General features: G+C 38.7%; 1 protein-coding gene across 1 annotated transcript in view; it reads right to left on the bottom strand.

The window, feature by feature from the left end:
* TNKS (tankyrase) overlaps positions 1 to 21,936 on the bottom strand; it is a 214,663-nt gene that overhangs the window by 149,282 nt on the left and 43,445 nt on the right. The window contains exon 3 of the mRNA XM_066237626.1: positions 1,426 to 1,521. Coding sequence (XP_066093723.1) covers positions 1,426 to 1,521 — 96 coding nt within the window. The remainder of the gene's footprint in view (positions 1 to 1,425; positions 1,522 to 21,936) is intronic.

The raw sequence follows: 21,936 nt of genomic DNA, 5'->3' as shown, positions 1-21,936 counted from the left end.
TGAGGGTTGAAGGGAAGGAAAGGTCAGAGGGAGGACACTGAGCTGGAGAGACAGTCCTGGTCAGCACTTACAACCCACATCTCACTATGAACCAGATCCCTCCTTCCGTCAGAAACCAAGCCGAGGCTGCGACTGCTGCCCAGGGCTTTGTGAACAGGGGACACTGAACGGCTGCAGAGCCAAAGCAGGCCTGAGGCTATCTATCTGAATTCATTATTTAAAATTGTATAATTAGATTTAAATTTCTTCTCATCTACACCTGTCTAAAATAGCTTTATTCCTCTCGTGTATGTTATCTTCATTTAGCATCCCAATCACCTGACCTTTTAATTGAGAAAAATTGTATTACTCTGACTTGGCAGATATTATATTAATTTTAACACAGTGGGAAGTTCTTTCTATACAGTGTAACAAGAATTCTGCATATTTTCAAAGCTTTCTGTATATAAACATTTTCCATTTATCTCAGAATCCTTGTTAAAAATGCACAGCATGGACACTAAACTTAAAAGTGAACAAAAGATTTATTTTCTTCAAACATGGGCAAATGTAAAGAAAGTTAATCATTCCCTTGCACACAAGCACCCAAAACAGTACTCTGAGCTCTGCAGTGATAGAGGCTCCAAATGACAAAGGTCAGTTAAGTAAAAGAAGGCAAAGGCAGCAGAACCCAGACGCTAAGAATAAAAAGAAAAACAGATCCAATGCAGCATTTTGAGAATGAAGATCAATGAAAACAGCTGCTCAATACCATAAACTTATAGCATTATTTTCTATATTATTATGAGAGATAATTTCCTTTTAGCTGGTTTGTGACAGCTGTCATAATAAAACCAACACTTAAGCCAAAAAATGTTCATTATCTGAAGTAAAAAGATTATACACTGCCTCAGTTAAAAAGTACTTAGGTAACATGGTAAAGTGAGAAAATATGATAAAAATATAAACAGGGCAGCAAGGAAAGAGCTGCATCATATTTTATTTATTGACCTAAGGAACATGGCAGCAGGTTGCCTTTCTGATCAAAACTATCTACTTTTATAAAGTGATACAGATGCCCTTGCCTGCTCCATAGTGAAGGTCTTCAAAAGCATCAACTGAAAGGATGAGGTACAAGAAAATTATAATCTAAACCACAAAAAATGACTACAACATGAGTGAACAATGTATGTTATCATTTAATGCTATAATGCTCACAAATTCTAAGTAGAATAAACTATCTTACTGCTTAATGCCTATAGGAGCAAGCATAGCAATTAATGAGACTGTTAATGGATCAAATCAATAATGAAGTAGAGATAATGGCATATGTACTTTGTTGAGCTTAATCAGTAGAAACAAATAAAATTCAGTGCATACAGATTTTCTAAACTCAAGCCAGTAGTTGCAGAGATAAAATAAGGTGGTAGCTGTCGGTGTTCTTACCTGTGAGAACAGCTTTTGCTGAAGGATCTGCCAGGTCCAGGGCTGATTTCCCATCAGTGTTCCGAATGTTTGGATCAGCTCCGTGCTGCAGCAGCACTGTGCAGGGAAAGCAGAAACAGTATCTTACCTCCGGGATACAAAGATTATTTACTGGTAAGTGTCGTCTCGGCATGGTGTAGGCATACACATACATGGCACGGACTTTTTCTCTTTCAAGAAAAAAAAGAAAGCAGAAGAAGAGGGGGGAAAGCACTGCAGCAAAGGATTCTCTCTAGAGTAAAGCAAAGTTGGCAACTTATGGTATAGTATCATCACATGACTGAACATCATCAGCATGGAACCAGAAAAACCTTGCAGAAGACAGTTTGGGTCTGCCTCCTTCGGGCAGCAGGACGCGAAGCTGTGCGTTCCTGCCTCTCACTGTGCACTACGCTATCAGGGAGCCTGCCCTCTCTTCACTACCACTGTGGCTGCTTGTTGCTGCTGCTGCCTGACTGCTGAACGCCTAACACTTCCTCCCCTCAGAAGAGTTGTAATACTGTGCAAGCCTTTTAGCGGCTCACCGCTTACATATGAATCTCGCCCTAACATACTGGCTCGCTTCCAAGAAGTTTCACAGTAATGCATACAACTCGGTCCCCTGCAGTTGAGCTGCAAAAAAGAAAAAGAAAGAAAGAACTGCCTTCCACAATGATTCTTTCCATCAAAAATGTTTAGAAACAGAAACTCAATCATTACAATATATGCTAAGGAATAAATGTTGAACATGCTTTATTGAGTAGCAAGTAGCTACAGAGAATTCTTAGATATGGGGGCTCCCAAAAGATAATCAATTTTTAAGTAAAATCCAGCTATAATAATTTATTAATCCAAAACATGATTCTCAACTACATCTGGTATTGGGGAGGGGGAAAGACAGGTGATGCTGTAATACTACTTAACCAGTGGTTAAACTAATAAAAACTAGCCCAAATAAGCACAGGTTAATCAGAGGCTAGTCGAATAGTTCAAATAGTTAAGATTTTGTGTACTCCTGGAGAGAACAAGAGTTGTTACCACCTACCATTATACTACAGCATACATTTAAAACAAAAAAGAAATATTTAATTCAAATAAGTATTTAAAGATATGTTATAAAAACATCTGAGTCACTACTGCTCATGAGTCCCAAATTTTCATTCATTACCAGCTAACTCCATGCTAAAGAACAGACATTCTTTTGGAATACTGGGAAGGCAACCCTCATCTATTACTAATAGTCCTGCTTCAGTGAAGCTCTTCCTTTTCCCTTAATGCACAAGCCATGCAGTCAATTACTAGCCCTACCCAGAATTAGGACACAGCTGCTGGGGCAGTGCAGTGTTTATCAGCATCTCTTGCATTAAATCTCTGGCACTCACAGATTTGGGATAATAAGAACTAGCTAAAGTTTGAAAAGAGACAGTGAGGTTTTGCCAAAACTTTCTATATGATTTTCTTATTTATTTTATTCTTAATTAAGCAAGAACATGATTTTGCAGATGTTTACAAACTGACTCGAGTAAATAGATTAAAATAGCAAGTACAGTACCACAGTATCAAACTGTAGTTATTCTTTCGTCATAATGAATAAGCTTTCACAGCAGCAATTTTTTTGTTTAATTCCAGGAAGAAATCCCAACACAAAGATTTGGCTTTTAAAAGGGTCCTTATCATGAAGCAGACTCATGTATCAAATGTAAAGTTGACAGCTATCACTATAGCTCCATAGCAATATATTGCTGAGCGATCACTTACAAAGGGAGGAAACGAAGAACAGCTACCATGAAAAACAGTTTTTTCTTGCATACATCAATAAAGCAATATGTTAATGTAACAAGGCTTGGCAATCATATGACGGGAACTTTTATTTTGCAGCTTAATGAGTGGCAGAGGCAAAACACTGACAGCCTGTTGTTCCTCCAAAAGTCACGTAAAACCTCAGTCTTTTCTGTTGTAACCAGTACTTCACCTAGAAATCTGCCATTATAGTTGCAGTTTTGCTTCACTTTAGATGATTATTAAAGTACCAATCTTTTAACTAGAAATAATTTGTTTTCTAAAGATTTCTGAGTCATACCTAACTCTTTCATTGGACCTGGACACACTCCACTGCAGAGTAATGCGGCAACAGGAAAGAAGCTGCATTTTCTGAACCAGATGTTAGTAACCAAATTCACATTAGGAAATATTTAACCATTTTTAATTCACCAGATATGAGTTAAAAGGAAAAAAAAATTAATAGATGTAAGAGTTTTAGGAGCAAGAAAAGTATATAAAACTAGACCAGAGGAATCTTTTATGAAAAGGGATTGCTGAAAGGATTAAATGAGAACAAAGGTACCATAATATGTATTAGCTAATAATATTTAAAATACATTTATTTATTTATTTATTTATTTATTGGTATTTTTCTGAAGTGAGAAGTGGGGGCAGGAGGGGCAGACAGACTCCCGCATGCGCCCAACCGGGATCCACCCAGCATGCTCACCAGGGGGCGATGCTCGGCCCCTCTGGGGCATTGCTCCGTTGCAATCGGAGCCATTCTAGCACCTGAGGCACAGGCCATGGAGCCTTCCTCAATGCCCGGGCCAACTTTGCTCCAATGGAGCCTTGGCTGTGGAAGGGGAAGAGAGAGACAGAGAGTAAGGACAGGGGGAGGGGTGGAGAAGCAGATGGGTGCTTCTCCTGTGTGCGCTGGCCAGGAATTGAACCCAGGACTTCCACATGCCGGGCCAACACTCTAACGCTGAGCCAAGCAGCCAGAGCTAAAATACACTTTTTTTTTAAAATGTAGAACTTGTTTGACCTCTCAGCTCTAACTACTGTACTAATTCTGTCCTAAAGCAGTGGTTCTCAACCTTTCTAATGCCGTGACCACGCAATACAGTTCCTCATGTTGCGGTGACCCCAAACCAAAAAATAATTTTAGTGGCTACTTCATAACTGTAATTTTTTGCTACAGTTATGATTTGGAATGTAAATACCTGATATGCATTATGTATTTTCCGATGGGTTTAGGCGACCCCGCTGGGGTCGCAACCCACAGGTTGAGAACCGCTGTCCTAAAGTCATATCCTCAGATTGTTACTATTTCTGTATAGAGACAGACAATAAATACAGTGTGTCTGTAAAGTCATGATGCACTTTTGACCGGTCACAGGAAAGCAACAAAAGATGATAGAAATATGAAATCTGCACCAAGTAAAAGGAAAACCCTCCCAGTTTCTGTAGGACGATGTGGATGTGGCAGCATGTGCACATGCACAGATGATGACGTAATTCCCTGTATACAGCGGAGCAGCCCACGGCCAGGCCAGTCGAGACGTGGACGGTATAGAGGAAAGTTTAGTGTGTTCTGTGGCTCACTAAATTCAAATCCGTGACCAAAGTGCAACATGAATATCGGTGCGTTTATAACAAAGCGCCACTACATAGGAATAACATTACTCGGTGGGATAAGCAGTTGAAGGAAACCAGCAGTTTGGTGGAGAAACCCCGTTCTGGTAGCCATCAGTCAGTGTCGAGTCTGTGGAGGCTATACGGGATAGCTACCTAAGGAGCCCTAAAAAAAGCTGTGTGTGCTTGTGCTCGACATTTACACCTAAGCAAGACCACAGTTCATAAGGTGTTAAAGAAACATCTCTGTTTTATGGGGTACAAATTGCGGCTGTTGCAAGCTATCAAACCAGCGGATAGACCCACACGATGCGCATTTGCTACAGATATGCTTCATGAGATCGACAATGATGCAAGATTTTTGCAGAATATTGTGTTTAGCGATGAAGCGACCTTCCATGTCTGTGGACATGCTCATTGCCATAACCTCCGAATATGGGCTGCCGAACATCCTCATGCCTACGTTGAGTACGAACGTAACACCCCTAAAGTGAACGTGTGGTGTGGCCTGATGCATGATAAGGTAATAGGCCCATTTTTTTTTGCGGAGCAGTCTGTGACGGCAAAGTCCTATCTTGATATGTTGGAATTGTGTGCAGTGCCACAATTTCCAGAAGGTGTCATCTTTCAACAGGACGGAACTCCTCCACACTACGCCACCATTGTTTGTGAATTTCTCGATAGAACATTCCCCAGCAGTGGATAGGCAGGGGTTCTGTCAAGCCATGGCCACCATGATCCCCGGATCTGACATCCTTAGACTTTTACTTTTGGGGTTATGTGAAGCAACGTGTACACTGAACGTATCAACGACATTAATCACTTAAAACAGAGAATCACAGACATTATTCACTCTGTTACACCAGACGTCCTTACCCGTGTGTGGCAAGAACTTCACTATAGTTTGGATGTGCGTAGGGCAACAAATGGAGCCCACATCGAACTGCACTGGATAGGGATGAAACTGGGAGAGTTTTACTTTTATTTGGTGCAGATTTCATATTTCTATCGTCTTTTGTTGCTTTCCTGGGACTGGTCAAAAGTGCACCATGACTTTACAGACACACGGTATATTGGGCTTTGAGACCATATAGTCCCGTTCAACTATTTGTCCCTGTCTGCATCCCAGCATTACAGGAGAAGAGCAGATGCAAACAATACTTAAAAGAATGTATATGGCTGTGATCCAATAAAATTTTATTTTATCACATTGAACTATGAATTTTGTATAACTTTCTTGTGTCACAAAACATTATTATTGGGAAAATTTAAAAAAATCATTTGAAAAGGTAAAAACAATTCTGAGCTTGCAGGACATACAAACAATAAGGGATGAGCTGGATTTGGCCCGTGGGTCCTAGTCTGCCGCCCCAGCCTGGGGCAGTGATATACCAACTGAAGTCTACGAACTGGTCTAGTCCCAGGACTGCCATCTGTCTACATCGAGCAAAGCAGATATAACAGGAAGCATTTAGAACTATGTGTGTCATTTTAAAATTACTTTTTCCAGGACTTCATTTGTATTATAGCTTATAAAATGATTGGCCTGTCAGGCACTGGGTACAAAGAAACTGCTTCTCTTCCACAGACAGTCTGAGAAGCACTGAGCCAGGGCACTGGTAAGATTCTCTGGGCCTCAGCTCCCAGATCTCTGAAGGGAAGGAGCTGGAACAGGCAGATGATTTCTAGATATCCAAGAGAGGTCTCAAATCCCTGATAATGTTTTTAGAGTTATAGCAAAAGACCTGAAAGATGACGATCTAAATTCTTTATTAAAAATAAAAAGGTATCTTCTAAAACCAGAAGACTAGCACATACATGAAGCAAAGGTAATTACAATGGCTTTCAAGAATGTCAGTATGTCCTCGAAGTGGTAGCACATAGGACTCTTTGTTCTGGATGCTTCAAAACACATTTAAAAGTTTTTAGCTTCTAGAGGGAATAATAAAAATGTGACTACTAATACAAAACACAATTAGAAATTCACCTTGTAAATTCAATATACAATAACAGCATATTAATATAAAACAAATTATTCTTTTAAAGTAGCATAAATGTCTTAAGCAAAATTCCCAAAATATACAAACAATATAGAGAGTAAAATTTCAAAGAAAAAGGAAATTAAAATCTGAGTGTCGGTACATAAATTCAAGACTACTGCGGGCATTTGGAATCTCCTTATAGTATCTCCTTGTACTAATTCAGGCATTATCAGACCTCAAATCTCCAATGACTTGGCTGTGTCCAGTTGTTCTACTGAGGCATGTCAAATCCACTTATCTCCTCTTGACGTGAGGAGGAGAAAATATAGCAGCTGGCATAAAAACAGAAACTAAGGTAGGATCTCAATATTCAAAATGTCATTCTCAAAAGAGCTTACGGCAAGAAAAAAATGTGATTCCCCTGTTCCTGGGGCAACGTTTAGCTACAGTGAGCTCGACTCAGAAAGCACGCCGTTAGCCTGTGACCAGTGCGGTAGGGACTAAAACTGTCTCATTCAATTTCCTCAAAACTATTACATTTCAGCATTTATATCATTTTAACTCTTCCAAATAAAAATATTTCTACACATATGCAAAGCTTCACCCTGTCAAATTCCTAGAAACATAGAAAATGTTACTATGATAAATTGCATTTAACTATAGGAACATTATTAACTGATTTAAGAAGATAGCAGACATAAAAATAATGTGAATTTCCCAAACTAAAATTATAGCAAGCCTGTTAGATAAATAATCAAAATGTGTTTTAGTATAGTTTTCACTTTAAAACACTGTAATTCTTTCTGTTTTATGAATCTTAGAACTCTATCAATGGTCTAAAACTGCTCCTCACAATGAACAATTTTAAAAGATGTTATATATGCTAAAATGTTAAGTATTTCATAGTCATCTTACCAAGTACAGACATATTCCTTTGACTGAGTTTTAAAAATTGAATCACACCAAGTACCAAGTTCAACAGATAATTAGTAGGTAAGATTATTTTTAGAGCAAATTATCAAGAGACCACGATATTAGAGAAATTGGTAAACACTTTGGGTTTTCCACAAAACACATTAACAAAGCATAAAACCAAGCCTCCAGAAGCTCAGGGTGGTCTGCCAGCAATTGAACTCTGCTAAAACAAAAATAAACACTTTCCAGAATAAGGTAAGTGAAAACAACATTGCAGACTCTCTACGATATCTACTGTTAAATAAAAAATAGATATAACAAAAAAGAAAAATGTGACCCACAGTCAACAACAATGAAAAGCAGTCGAAAGAAATCATATCCAAGATACCCCAGATGTTGAACTGAGACAAAGACTTTACAGCAACTGTTACAAATAAATTCAAGTAACTAAAGGAAAATATGGCAGGAAGAAGTACCACTGGGAATTCTTGACCTGAAAAGTTGAAGGAGTCATACTATTTAAGATTTATTATAAATCTATAGTAATTGATAGTGTATTATTACAAGAAGAACACATATTTAGATCAATGGAACAGGAAATAGATCAACACATGTATAGCCAACTGATTTTTCTACAAAGGGCCAAAGTAATTCAATGGTGGAAAAGATAGTTTTTTCATCAAATCATACTGAAACAACTGGTTATCCGCACAGAAAAGATAAAAATAAATAAATAAAAACATAAAATTTGGCTCTTACTTTATACCATGCAAACAAATTAACTACAAATGAGCCATAAATTTAAGTATAAAAGTTAAAATAATAAAATCTATGAAACAAAACATGGAAGAAAATCTCATGACCTCCAGATAAGAAGGATTCCTCAGGATACAAAGCCTAAACCACAAAATAAATTATTAATAAATTGTACTTCATCAAAATTATGACTCTGCTCTTTAAAAGACACCATTAAGAAAATGAAAAGGCAACATACTGGTCAAGATGGCAGAGTAGGTAAACACTGTGCTGCCCTCTGCCCAGACCACATCAAAATTACAACTAAATTATAGAACCAACACCCCGAGAACACCTGAGGATTAGCTGAACAGAACTCATATAACTAAGAATATAAAGAAGAAGCCATGTCCATCCAGTCTGGTAGGAGAAGTTGAGACACTAAACAGGCTGGTCCAGAACTCTTGTGTGGTGGTTAAGAATCCAGAGGGATAACTCAGCTGTGGAGGTCCCTTCCAAGGAGAGAGGGACCCCAGCCTCATACTACGTTCCTGAGCCTGAAGCAGCAGTGCCAGGAAGAAGAGTCTCCACAACAGCTGGTTCTGAAAATCAGTGGACATCCATCTGCGGGAGGTCAAGAGCTGCTGTAGACCCAGGTATCCTCTTAAAGAGCCAGCCCATGGACTTCCTCACTGATGGACTCACTTGTTCTGAGCTCCAGCACTGTGGCAGCAGATAGAAAAGCACCAGGAACACAGAAGAAGAACTGAGTTGTCTGGCTTTAAGGCAAGGGCTGGGAGGCAGCCCTTTCTGCACAAAAATGCTAACAGGTGCCACATCTGAGCCAATATTGTTCACTCCACACTAGTAATGCCCTGAGACCCTGTCCCACCCAACCTGCCCACCAGCCCAAACCTCTTCCAGCAGCTGTTTCTCACAGCTGCCAGCCTTGGCACATGCTGCAGAATTTCCTAAAATTTCTTAAAAGGCCAACAAAACCCAATAAATAATGGCTGGCATTGGTGTGTCCTGTACCTCTTGCTAAGCAGTCCCCAGTCCAACACAGTTGGCCTCAGTTCACAGCATAACCTCTCCCAGGTCCCTCCAAGTCCAGCACAGGCAGCTACCAACTAGAGATCACTTTTAACTCTTACCAGGTGATCGCAGACTGGACACAGGCAGCAGCTGACCTGGGCCTTCACCAGAGTCCCTCCCAAAAGGCCCCAGAACCAACACACCTGTCAGCCAGCTTTACACCACACCAGAGGACCACACAATTACCTCCACAAACAACACAACCAAAGGGTGGACTTGGCAGGCACCAGAGCCTCACTAAAGTGAGTCCTGCTCTGTGGGGTCAGGCCCCACCAACAGCTCATTCACAGTAGTTAGAGCCGGTCCTCATCTAAGTGAATTAAATATTCTCATATTTTTTTAAATTTTTTTTTATTCATTTTAGAGAGGAGAGGGAAAGACAGAGAGAGAGAAGGGGGGGAGGAGCTGGAAGCATCAACTCCCATATGTGCCCTGACCAGGCAAGCCCAGGGTTTCAAACCGGCGACCTCAGTATTTCCAGGTTGACGCTTTATCCACTGCACCAACACAGGTCAGGCCATCTAAGTGAATTAAATGCTCCAATTAAAAGATATATGGGGGTCAAATGGAAAAAAAACCCCAAGATCTATACATATGCTGCCTACAAGAGACCTATGTCAGATCTAAAGACACACCCAGACTGAAAGTAAAGGGATAGAAAAAGATACTTCATTCAAAGGGGGGGAGGGCTATGGTAGCAATACTTATATCTGACAAAATAGACTTTAAAACAAAGTCTATATGCTTGACCAGGCGGTGGCACAGAGGATAGAGCGTCGGACTAGGATGCAGAGACCTCAAGGTCATCAGCTTGAGTGCGGGTTCATCTGGTTTGAGCAAAGCTCACCAGCTTGGACCCAAGGTCACTGGCTCGAGCAAGGGGTTACTCGATCTGCTGAAGGCCCATGGTCAAGGCAATATAAGAGAGCAATCAATGAACAACTAAGGTGTCACAACGAAAAACTAATGATTGATGCTTCTCATCTCTCTCTGTTCCTGTCTGTCCCTATCTATCCCTCTCGCTGACTCTCTGTTACAAAAAAAAAAGGCTATAACAAGAGACAAGAATATTTCTGCAACATTATCCAAGAAGTGAAAGCAATCTAATTAATCATCAATAGACAATTAGGTAATCTAAGAAGATGTTGTAGCCTGACCTGTTGGTTGGCTCAGTAATAGAGCATCAGCCCAAAGAATGGATATCCCAGGTTCGATTCCTGGTCAGGGCACAAAGGAGAAGCGCCCATCTGTTTCTCCACCCCTCCCCCTCTTGCATTCTCTCTCCTTTCTCCTCCTGCAGCCATGGCTCGATTGGAGCAAGTTGGCCCCAGGCACTGAGGATGGCTACATGGCTTCCGCCTCAGGTGCTAAGAAGAGCTCAGTAGCTGAGCAACACAGCAATGCCCCAGATGGGCAGAGCATCACCCACTAGTAGGCTTGAGGGGTAGATCCTGGTCAGGGCACATGCAGAAATCTGTCTCTGCCTACCTTTCTCTCCCTGAATAAAAAAAAAAATAGATGTGTGTGTGTGTGTGTGTGTGTGTGATAGATACACACACACACACACACACACCCAATGGAACATCAGCCATAAAAAATGTATCTTAAAAGGTATTATGCTAAGTAAAATAAGGAAAAGACAAATATATGATTTCACTTATACAACAAAAACAAAAACAGTTTCATAAATAAAGAGAATACATGGATGGTTGTCAGACGGGAGTGGCATTACGGGCTGGGTGAAAAAGGCAAAGGGATTAAGAAGTACGAATTGGCAGTTACAAAACAGCCACGGAATGTATAGTACAGCATAGGGACTAGAGTCAATAATATTTTAATAACTATATATAGTGCCAAACAGGTTCTAGACCTATAATGGGAATCACTTCATAAGTTAGATAAATGCCTAGTCACTATGCTATAACGCTAAAATTAATATAATATTGAATGACAACTGTAATTAAAAATTTTTAAAACTGTAATGTAGTTAATGCCATCATCTAGAAAGAAAGAGATGTCATGATAAGAGCATATTAGATAAGTGACTGGTTTTTAAGTTATATAGCAATTCATTTTATTTTAACTAGAAGGTTTTTTGAAACAAGTCAGTCTTCAAAGATGAAACACAAATCTGATAAAAATAAAACACAATATTTTACAAAAAAAGAAAGAACACAAAAAGGTAAGCCACAGACTAGAACAAAACATCTTCAACAAATATGTGTGATAATGAATTCAAATCCAGATTACCTAATGAATTCTCACAAGTCAATAATAAAAAGACAAACAACTCAATTTGAAAAATGGAAAAAGGCTAACATATTTTGTAAAAGATATACAAGTACTTATACATGAAAAATGCTCAATATCATTAGTCAATGAGAAATGCAAATTTAAAACACAGGAAATACCAGTTGTTAATGAGGATGAACTAAACTGGAACTCTGATACATTGCTGGTGGGCATATAAAATGGTGTACCCACTCTGGAAGTCAGTTTGGCAGTTTCTTATAAAGGTAAATATATTTCACTACTGTGTCCTTCCAATTCTACTTTTAGATATTTCCAAAAGGAAAAAAAAAATGTGTTTCCACAAGAGACTTGCACATGAATATTTCTATATCTATAATACTAAAATCTTGGAAACAATCTCAATATCCATCAACAGGAAAAAAGACAAGTTAAATTATGCTATCTCCATACAACACAATACTGCTCAGCAATAAAAAGAAGTGAATGAGTAACTCATACAAGAGGGATGGCATCTCTAAAACATGCAGAGCAAAAGAAGCCAGACAGCAAAGAAAATATTTCTAGAGTATAAAACTAATCTGTAGTGATAGGACAGATTAATTGTTGCCTGGGGATATTGAAAAGAAAAAAACTGACTACAAATGGGCACCAGAGAACTTTTTAGAGAGATGAAAATGTTCTATTGTTTTGATTGTGGTGGTGGTTACATGGGTATATTCAGCTGTCACAACTCATCAATATGTACACTTAAAAAATGGATGCATTTTATTTCATTATCTCAAACTCATGTTATAATTCAATAAAGAAATTTTTTTTAAAAATCAATAGAGTGGTTTAACTGCAGATTAGCAATAACTAAAGAGAAAAGCATTGAGCTGGAAAATATGTCAAGAGATACTTCCAAGAATGCTGGATGGAGAGATAATCATGGAGAAAGTCTAACATGTTATAGTCAGTCTTAAAAGAAAAACAGATACATATTTAAAGAGATAATGACTAAGATTTTCACAGAACTAATAAAAGACAGCAATCTACAAGTTCAAGGAACCCAAACAAGATAAACTCGATGCAGAAAATATCATACATATAAATTAGGAACAACTACAATTTTAAAAAGCTCTAGCTTTTTAAAGCATCTAAGTTAATATAACAATAGTATACAAAATACATTAGACATAATTTGTGAGCCTATCCTAACTATACATAGAAAATATAAGCAATGACTTAACTATGCCTCTGTTTCTATGTATAGTGCCAAAAGTAATTATTTTGCAACTATAAATGTACATTATTATTATTCTTGGAAAAAACTGACTTTAGGTTACATCAACTAACCTGTTACACTTAAAATTTATTTTTAAATCAATAAAGTAGATACAAAGATTTCTCCAGTACTACTCTGCAACCAAGATATACAAGGTCTAATCAGCCAAATCAAAGAAATTCTTTGATACAAATTTAATATTTTCATTTTTAATATTTAATATTTTCATTTTAACCGGCCAGGGCCTACTCTTCACATTTTTAAAATAATTTTCATCAGTTATTAAGATCTTTCTTTTCCACAGCAGAGTTTCCATCTTCAAATAAACTGAACATTTAAATTCTTCTAATTCTAACATTCATAGGAGATGAACACTGGCTCTATATAAAATTAAATTTGGGGTCCTGGCCGGTTGGCTCAGTGGTAGAGCGTCGGCCTGGTGTGCAGGAGTCCCGGGTTCAATTCCTGACCAAGGCACACAGGAGAAGCGCCCATCTGCTTCTCCACCCCTCCCCCTCTCCTTCCTCTCTGTCTCTCTCTTCCCCTCCCGCAGCCAAGGATCCATTGGAGCAAAGTTGGCCCGGGTGCTGAGGATGGCTCCATGGCCTCTGCCTCAGGCGCTAGAATGGCTCTGGCTGCAACAGAGTGACGCCCCAGATGGGCAGAGCATCGCCTCCTGGTGGGTATGCCAGGTGGATCCCAGTCGGGTGCTTGTGGGAGTCTGTCTGACTGCCTCCTCGTTTCCAAATTCAGAAAAATACAAAAAAAAAAAAAAAAAATTAGGCCCTGCCGGTTGGCTCAGTGGTAGAGCATCAGCCTGGCGTGCAGGAGTCCCGGGTTCGATTCCCAACCAGGGCACACAGGAGAAGTGCCCATCTGCTTCTCCACCCCTCCCCCTCTCCTTCCTCTCTGTCTCTCTCTTCCCCTCCTGCAGCCAAGGCTCCACTGGAGCAAAGATGGCCTGGGCGCTGAGGATGGCTCTGTGGCCTCTGCCTCAGGCGCTAGGATGGCTCTGGATGCAACAGAGTGATGCCCCAGAGGGGCAGAGCATCACCCCCTAGTGGGCGTGCCGGGTGGATCCCGGTTGGGCGCATGCGGGAGTCTGTCTGACTGCCTCCCCATTTCCAGCTTCGGAAAAATGTAAAAAAATAAAAATTAAAAATAAATAAATAAAATAAATTAAATTTGGGACTCAAAAAAACAAAATTCTCTTTTAACATACTCATGTTAATAAGTAAGTTTCTCTTAAGAATATAAGCGGGATGTTTCTTTGATGCTCAGTGTTGTCTTCTTACTGAAAGAGTCATGACATTCACTGAATGAAGTAGGCTTCTTTCATCTTTTGTTTTTATTATTATTGATTTGAGAGAGAGAGAGAAAGAGAGAGAGAGAGAGAAATATTGATTTGTTGCTCCACTTATTTATGCATTCATTGGCTGCTTCTTGTGTGTGCCTGACTGGAGATTGAACCCACAACCTTTGCATATTGGGACGACATTCTAACCAACTGACTACCCGGCCAGAGCCAGCTCTTTCATTATAATTACTACTCTTTGGAGAAACCTCTAAGAACCTCATATTATAATGCATGGCTAAAGTGACTTATTTATAAAGCTCTTCTAAAATGGAAATTTAAGAACAGATTTTCTAGTAAAGTGAACAGAGAACTGAGCAAGTTGGGTTTTAAGAGAAAAGTTTTGAAGTAATGGTTGTGTGGTCTTAGCTTGGTCCTATTAGCCATTCCCACTGTTATATAGAGCTACACTGTCCAATATAGTAGACACTAACCATATGTAGGTATTGAATCCTTGAAACATGGCTGGCGGCTGTCATCACTTTCCACTTCTGATGAGTAGGGGGCTTTCTTCTTCTCCCCTTCTATTGGCTCTTCAACAACAGGGTATACCTCAACTCAAGCTGCACTCATTCGACCTTTTCTTCTTCCACAGTCATTCTGTTTGGAGTGTCGTACAAGAACCACAGGGAACTGGCACCATTGGCTTACCCTTCTTTCACTGTCTATATATAAGTAATAAACTATCTAAATCTAAGAGTGGCTTACTGCATTTTACCAGTCAAATTAGTCAGCTGTTGGCTTCTCTTGCAGTATTCAGTATGTAGTTAACAGTAGGGAGCTGTCCCATGCATTAAAGGATGTTTAATAGCGTCCTTAACCTCTACCCACTAGATTTCAATAGCAACCCCTCTCCCCCATGTGACAACCAAAAATGTCTCTAGACATTGCTAAATATCCCTTTAAGAGGCAAACTAGCTCATGATTGAATCCACTGCTCTTTAGGTTCTTCGGGATCCACACGTCCCCCTCACACATATACACACAAGGTAGAACACATGGAGGTCTACACTTCTCCCCACTCTCTGAACACTTTTATATACTGGGTTACTGCATTAAATTCCATTTGAAGAAAGGTTTCTGTGGTTTAAAAACATAGGAAATAAGTAAATCGTAAATCAGTAAAATAGTAACTAGTAAAAACAGTTTTTAAAAAGTAATTGTAAATAGTAATAAAAGTGATCTCCAAGTATCCTTCTAAATTTAAGATGCTACAATCTATGGAATATATCTTTGAGTACTGACTTTATCAATTACAGGGGTTTTAATTACAAGAGAGAAAAAACTACTTCAGCTAGCTGAACAACAGGAAAGCAAATTAAAGAATAAAGGTATCTCGCCTGACCTGTGGTGGCGCAGTGGATGAAGCGTCAACCTGGAAACACTGAGGTTGCCGGTTCAAAGCCCTGGGCTTGCCTGGTCAAGGCACATATGGGAGTTGATGCTTCCTGCTCCTCCCCCTTCTCTCTCTCTCCTCTCTATAATGAATAAATAAAGTCTTTAAAAAAATTTAAAAAAAAAAAAAAAAAAAGAATAAAGGTATCTCAAAGCAAAGGCAGAAATGTGTCCAAAAGTTCATCTTTCTTCTATTTATCATGTCTCCCAGCACCATTGCCATTCCCCTCAGACACAAACAAACATGCATGCCTGTATCAGCCGAGTCTTAATTTCAAACTCTCACTAAAGAGATGCCGGTCCAGTTTGCCTCACATCTGTTTCTGGATTTCGGAAGTATGGCCAGAGAAGCCAGAAGAGCCAATGGAAATGATGGCAATGGGGCAAGAGGCATTCGTTCTGAGAGAAGAGCTCTTGTGCAGACACCTCAGTGGGTATCTACGATAATAACAGGTCTTAAATTTAAAGTATTATGTAGACATATTTATTCATGGTAAATAAATAAGTTTAAAAAAGTATACCTCTGAGAAAGTGAAATAATAGGGACTTCCACTTTCTACTTTACACATTTTTATAGTGTTCTAATGTTTACTACAAAAATGTATTATTTTAACGAGAGAAATGAAGCAGATATTTATCCTCAAAGATTATCTTTATTCATGCTGTTTATGTACATTTTCCAAAATAATACTTCTCTTTAAACTACTATTTAAAGTAATTAATTTGTAACCAGTGAGAAATAATTGGATTGTTCTTCCTGTCAAGTGAATAACATTAAATTTGGAGACAGCATTAGATAAGTAAAACCAATATAAAGTAAATTCATTCATTTAGAATCTGTAATGATGCAGAGAATAGAAATAAGCTGTAAGTAAAATAATCAAGAATTAACTTTTTACTTTGTAAAAGTCTAGGTTTTTAATCATACGTGTTTTTTTAGTCTCTTTCACACAAAAGTGACGGACAATTCAGAATTCTGTCAATATCCAGGACTAGCTTACATGTGTCACATTAATTTCCCTCAATGAAGTGCCTGCCTTCATGTGCTTCATTAGATAGGTACTCATTTATCATTTTTTTCCTTGTAATTCACTGAAAAAAAATAGAGCAGCATTTATTTTTTTATTAAGAAAATCAAATTCTTTACTAAGTCTGAGTCATTACTAATGGCAATGCATGGTACTTAAGGTTCCAAACCCAGCTGTGGTCCAGAGCCGGTGCTCCAGAACCAGCCTGTGCGGTTGGAATCCCAGTTCTGGGCCGAGGAAAGCCGCGTCATCTCTCTGTGCTTCCTCCTCACCTGTAAATCAGGAGATAACAACAGCATCTACCTCACCAGGTTACTAGGAAGACAAAACAAATAATATTTGAAGAGCTCTCAGAATAGTGGCCAGCATATGGTAAGCATGAGCATGGAAGAATGTTTAAAAAAACATTGGAAAAGATAAAATTTTTAAATTTCCAAGTAAATAAAATTTTATTAAATTTATGTAGGAGAGCAGTTCTTTATCATCAAACTTTGAATGAAATTTTCTAATAACAAAAAAAATCCTCCCATTAAATGTTGCTCCTATTGTCAAGTTTTCCTACATATATGCAAAATCAAGAATTTTTTAAATAATTTTTTTAGAACAAGAATTGTTAGAAAGGCCCATTCCATCTGAAGTAACTTATACATTATATTCTATATTCTATTCAAATCAGTTATACACTTTTTGCAATAAAGAGTTAAGCCAATCTATAATACATTTGTGAAATCAGCATTATCTGCTTACACAAAACGGTAAAATGCACTATAACAGAAAGCAGGCACTGGAATAAATATAAGAATGATTACAACAGAGCGTATCATTCTTCCTGGGAACCGCAGAGTCAAGTCCAAAAAAGAAAAGCCTGTCCAGGAGTCAGACAAACCTGGGTTTTAGAACGCTTCTCTGTCCTTAGCAATTGTCTGACCTTAGTCAAGTTACTTCACCTCTGTCAATCACAACTTTCTCTTTCATACAACACTACCTATTTCTGTTATAATTAAAAGAAACAATATATGTAAATCTAGCTTGGTGCTTTGAGCATGATAGGGACTCAATAAACTCCCTGTCTCTTCAATCAGGATTTTTCACCTACTTTCAAAAACACAACCCTGTACACAGAGTGCTAAAAGGAGTATCCCTTGGGTTGAAAGGCAAACTGGCAACAGTCCTAGGAACAAGGAATCACTTGTGCCAAGTCAATTACTGTTTTATGCTCCCTTTTATTTAGGGGGAGATTACTTTTCCTAAAACTTGACTAGATGCAGCGAAGTGAAACACTTATAAGAAATAAAGCAGATAACTTTACAGTCTGCCCACATAAGTTTATAACAGGATCACAAAAATTTTCCCATTCTGAAGGACAATGACCACATGCACAGGGTACTTCCAATCTGCCTCTGGGAGAGAAGGGTAAGACCCCACACCTGCCTTTCTGAATCCTCCCCTAAATTGTTAACCCTAACCTGCCCTCTCTCAAGGCCTCAAGAATTTACTAGTATTCTAGGCATCCCCATTAATATTAAAATCAGTTTTTTGGTTTTTTGTTGTTGCTGTTGTTTGTGACAGGGACAGAGAGAGAGACAGAGAGAGGGACAGATAGGGACAGACTGGCAGGAAGGGAGAGAGATGAGAAGCATCAGTTCTTCTTTGCGGCTCCTTAGTCTCCTTAGTTGTTCATTGATTGCTTTCTCATATGAGCCTTGACCAGGGGCTACAGCAGAGTGAGTGACCCCTTGCTCAAGCCAGTGACCTTGGGCTCAAGCCAGCGACCTTGGGCTTCAAGCCAGCGAGCGACCCTGGGCTCAAGACAGCGTCCATGGGGTCATGTCTATGATCCCACACTCAAGCCAGAGACCCCACGCTCAAGCTGGTGAGTACCCACTCAAAGCCAGATGAGCCTGCGCTCAAGCCGGCGACCTCAGAGTTTCGAACCTGGGTCCTATGCGGCCCAGTCTGACGCTCTGTCTACTGCGCCATTGCCTGGTCAGGCTAAAATCAGTATTAATGCTACTACATGTACAAGGTTTAAAATTCAGCATTTAAAAGCATTTTTCACAAGTAACACTGGATTGAACCTGTACCATAATATTCTGATTGTGCTTTGAACTTTAGTTTCTTAAGCAATTATCTCACTACTATTATTTTCCTATGCCTTTGAGAATTAATACAACAGTCTGAAACTTCAATATACTGTTATACTCTCAATCTGAAGAAGACAAAGAATATAATTCTTAAATTTTCATTCCTTGGGAAATTTATCAAATAACTTATTATAAAACTTAATTTCTTTTTTGGGTTCAATAAATTATGCTATTAGCAATTATTCTTAATGATAGTATTCGATCACATTTTTTATATCCCACCTCAGCTCCTTTCCCCCATGTTAAGAAGGAAAAGATTGCCTTTTTTCTCTTAACATTATTCTCCTGGGCTTTCCCTTCTCTCCATCCTAGTACGATTCAACTTTCAGAAACAGCAACTATGAGGCATGCCCTCTGGCAGCTTAAAGAACTATTTGCTTATAATTATAATAATACATTTTAAATATGTTAATTGTTATTCACACCTCTTCACTTTCAAACACTATCTCAGTCACAGCCAATCACTAAAACTTCATACTCCCATGACTGAAATATTTGTGGGGAAATGTTTAAGTTACACTAATAATTTTTCATTATCCTATCTGCAATATCTCCACTGACAAGGTCAAAAGACCTAAATTGCAATGGGAAAGAAAAAAAAAAGCTGATTTCATGTCTTATTAAATCAGAATTCACGTTTACAAAGGATCTGAAACAAAGGGTATAACACTAATTCACCTAGATGATAACAAAGCAGCATCCGGTAACTGCCAGCCAGTCAGTCACTGAACTTGTACTGAGGGTGGGAATACAAAGCTGCTCCCTGAGGACACTGCCTGCCGCCACCCCAGCGAAGGGGCCGAAGGAAACAAGCCTTGCCTGGCGCTCTTCCCGCTCTGCTATTTCACCAGCTCCCATGTCTACCTGACGCAGTAGCTAGGAGGCTCACTTCATAAATGAGAAGCTGAGGTTCAAAGCAACTAAATTATTCGTACAAGATCAGTTTTTAAATCATAAAATGGAATTCATACCTAATTCTAAAGCCAAGCATTTAGTATTATCTTATCATTCTATACAAGTACAAGCCAAGGTCACCCCAGAAGTTTTTCCCCTTACGTGAATTCTGAAAGGCACACATTGATCATAAACATTTGATCTACTCCTCCTCTGACCAATGTCCCCTTCCTAATCTCATCAAACAACCCCTGTGGGAAAGGGTGAAACCACAGCCTGGAAATGACACGGAACACATCCACAACAGCTGGGGCTCCATTTTAGGTGACCCACTGAATTATTTCTGTTTCCTGCTCTTGGTCCCTCAATCCTCATGCTCTCAAGAGACCAGCACTCAAAACTGTGCCTCAAACAGCAAAATAAAACATATACCCTCTATCTCTAATCATGATTATTCCTATCACAGGAAATTTTTAGGATTGACAAAAAATATAAATTTGGACACACTATGGAATCTCTTAATGTCTTATTGATAGTCCCATATCTGAGGGCAGAATGAAACAACTCACAGAGAGGTTTACATTCTTCATCCTGGATTCTGTGTGCAGATTATAAAGTCTAATACCTGACCCATTTTAAAAAGACAATTAATAGATTTCAGTAATTCAAACAACAAACAGTACATAACACTCTTTAAAGCCACAACTTTCTGCTCTGCTCACCTGAGAAGGAGTGAGAAGGACTCCATAAACTGTTACTGTCATTCTGGACCTGTCTCCAAAATCTCTGTTACCAAGGAAGTGCACAAAGTGAGGACATAGTCCTAACATGCACCAAGTGTCAGATAACAAGAGAACCATGTAAAACAAGAACTGACTGGCTTACATGGCCATTTGCCTCCAATACCGTTTTCATAAAACCCCAACTTAAGCCAGGCATCTCACTGAAGTCCACAGGTTGTTTTGAACCAGCACTGTTAGCCTAGAAGTAAATGCACATGTATAAATAATTCCTTTAATGGGCAGATTGATTAATAAACAAAGCCTTTTATCACTTTAAAAAATGAATGTGGATTTCATATTTTGTTCTTGTTTTTTTAACATTCCCCTCCCCCCTAACTTAAGCATATTTGATATGTTTCTTAAGGCCGTAGGAGAACAAAGGTATTCATACTGGTGCTTTTCTGGAATTCTAATAAAATGCAATATACAAATATAAAACTCAACATATATATAGTGCCTCCATTATCCAGAATGCCTACTTAAGTCATCCCAAATTTATCAGGTAAATGCATAAACAACCTAACCTTCTTGAAAACAGCTGAAAGTAAGTGAGCAAGTCATCCAGATAACAGAACACAGTGTCAGCGGGGACTTGTTCAGAAGGGAAAAACTACTGTCATTCTTGGCTTGCCTTCTCCTAAGCATACAGGTATGGAATTTTGCCAACTTTTACTTTTTTATGAAAATGCTACATTGAGACTTTTTTTAAAAGATCCCAATTCGGTTTTTATATGGAAAACTGCTGTTAAAAAATGCCAAAGGGAGATATTCTGGCAGGAAAAGGGAAATGAAACAAAGGCAAGTGAGTCCAATTCTCAAGGCTTTGCTGAATTTTCGATCTATTTTTACAGAAAGGAAGGGAGGTGTGGGAAATGACTTTCCTTAACCTAGCTCATTTATGAATAACATATGGATAGACAGTGTGACAGCGTAAATCAAGAGCCCTAATTTTGGGTTCTCCAACAGCTATAATTTCTTTAGTTCTTATTAAGAAGCTGTGGCTTTCCAGAATTTACCCTAAAGTAACTAAAGTTGAAACATACATTTAATGGAAGAGATATTCCTTACAGTAGCGTTTATGAAACAATAAAGAAAAAGCAAAAATAGCCTAAATGGCCTAAAGTAGGTGATCGATTAAAATAATATTGGTTATTTCTATATAACTTTACAGCCTTTAAAAATGAGAACAGATAGAAATATTCACTGATAATTAAGTATATTCACAACACAACATGAAAAATGAGAAAATAAAC

The sequence above is a fragment of the Saccopteryx bilineata genome, chromosome 6, assembly GCF_036850765.1.
Source record: "Saccopteryx bilineata isolate mSacBil1 chromosome 6, mSacBil1_pri_phased_curated, whole genome shotgun sequence".
Lineage (NCBI taxonomy): Eukaryota > Metazoa > Chordata > Mammalia > Chiroptera > Emballonuridae > Saccopteryx > Saccopteryx bilineata.
The sequence above is the reverse complement of the archived record's forward strand: the minus strand, read 5'-3'. Positions and strand labels throughout refer to the sequence as shown.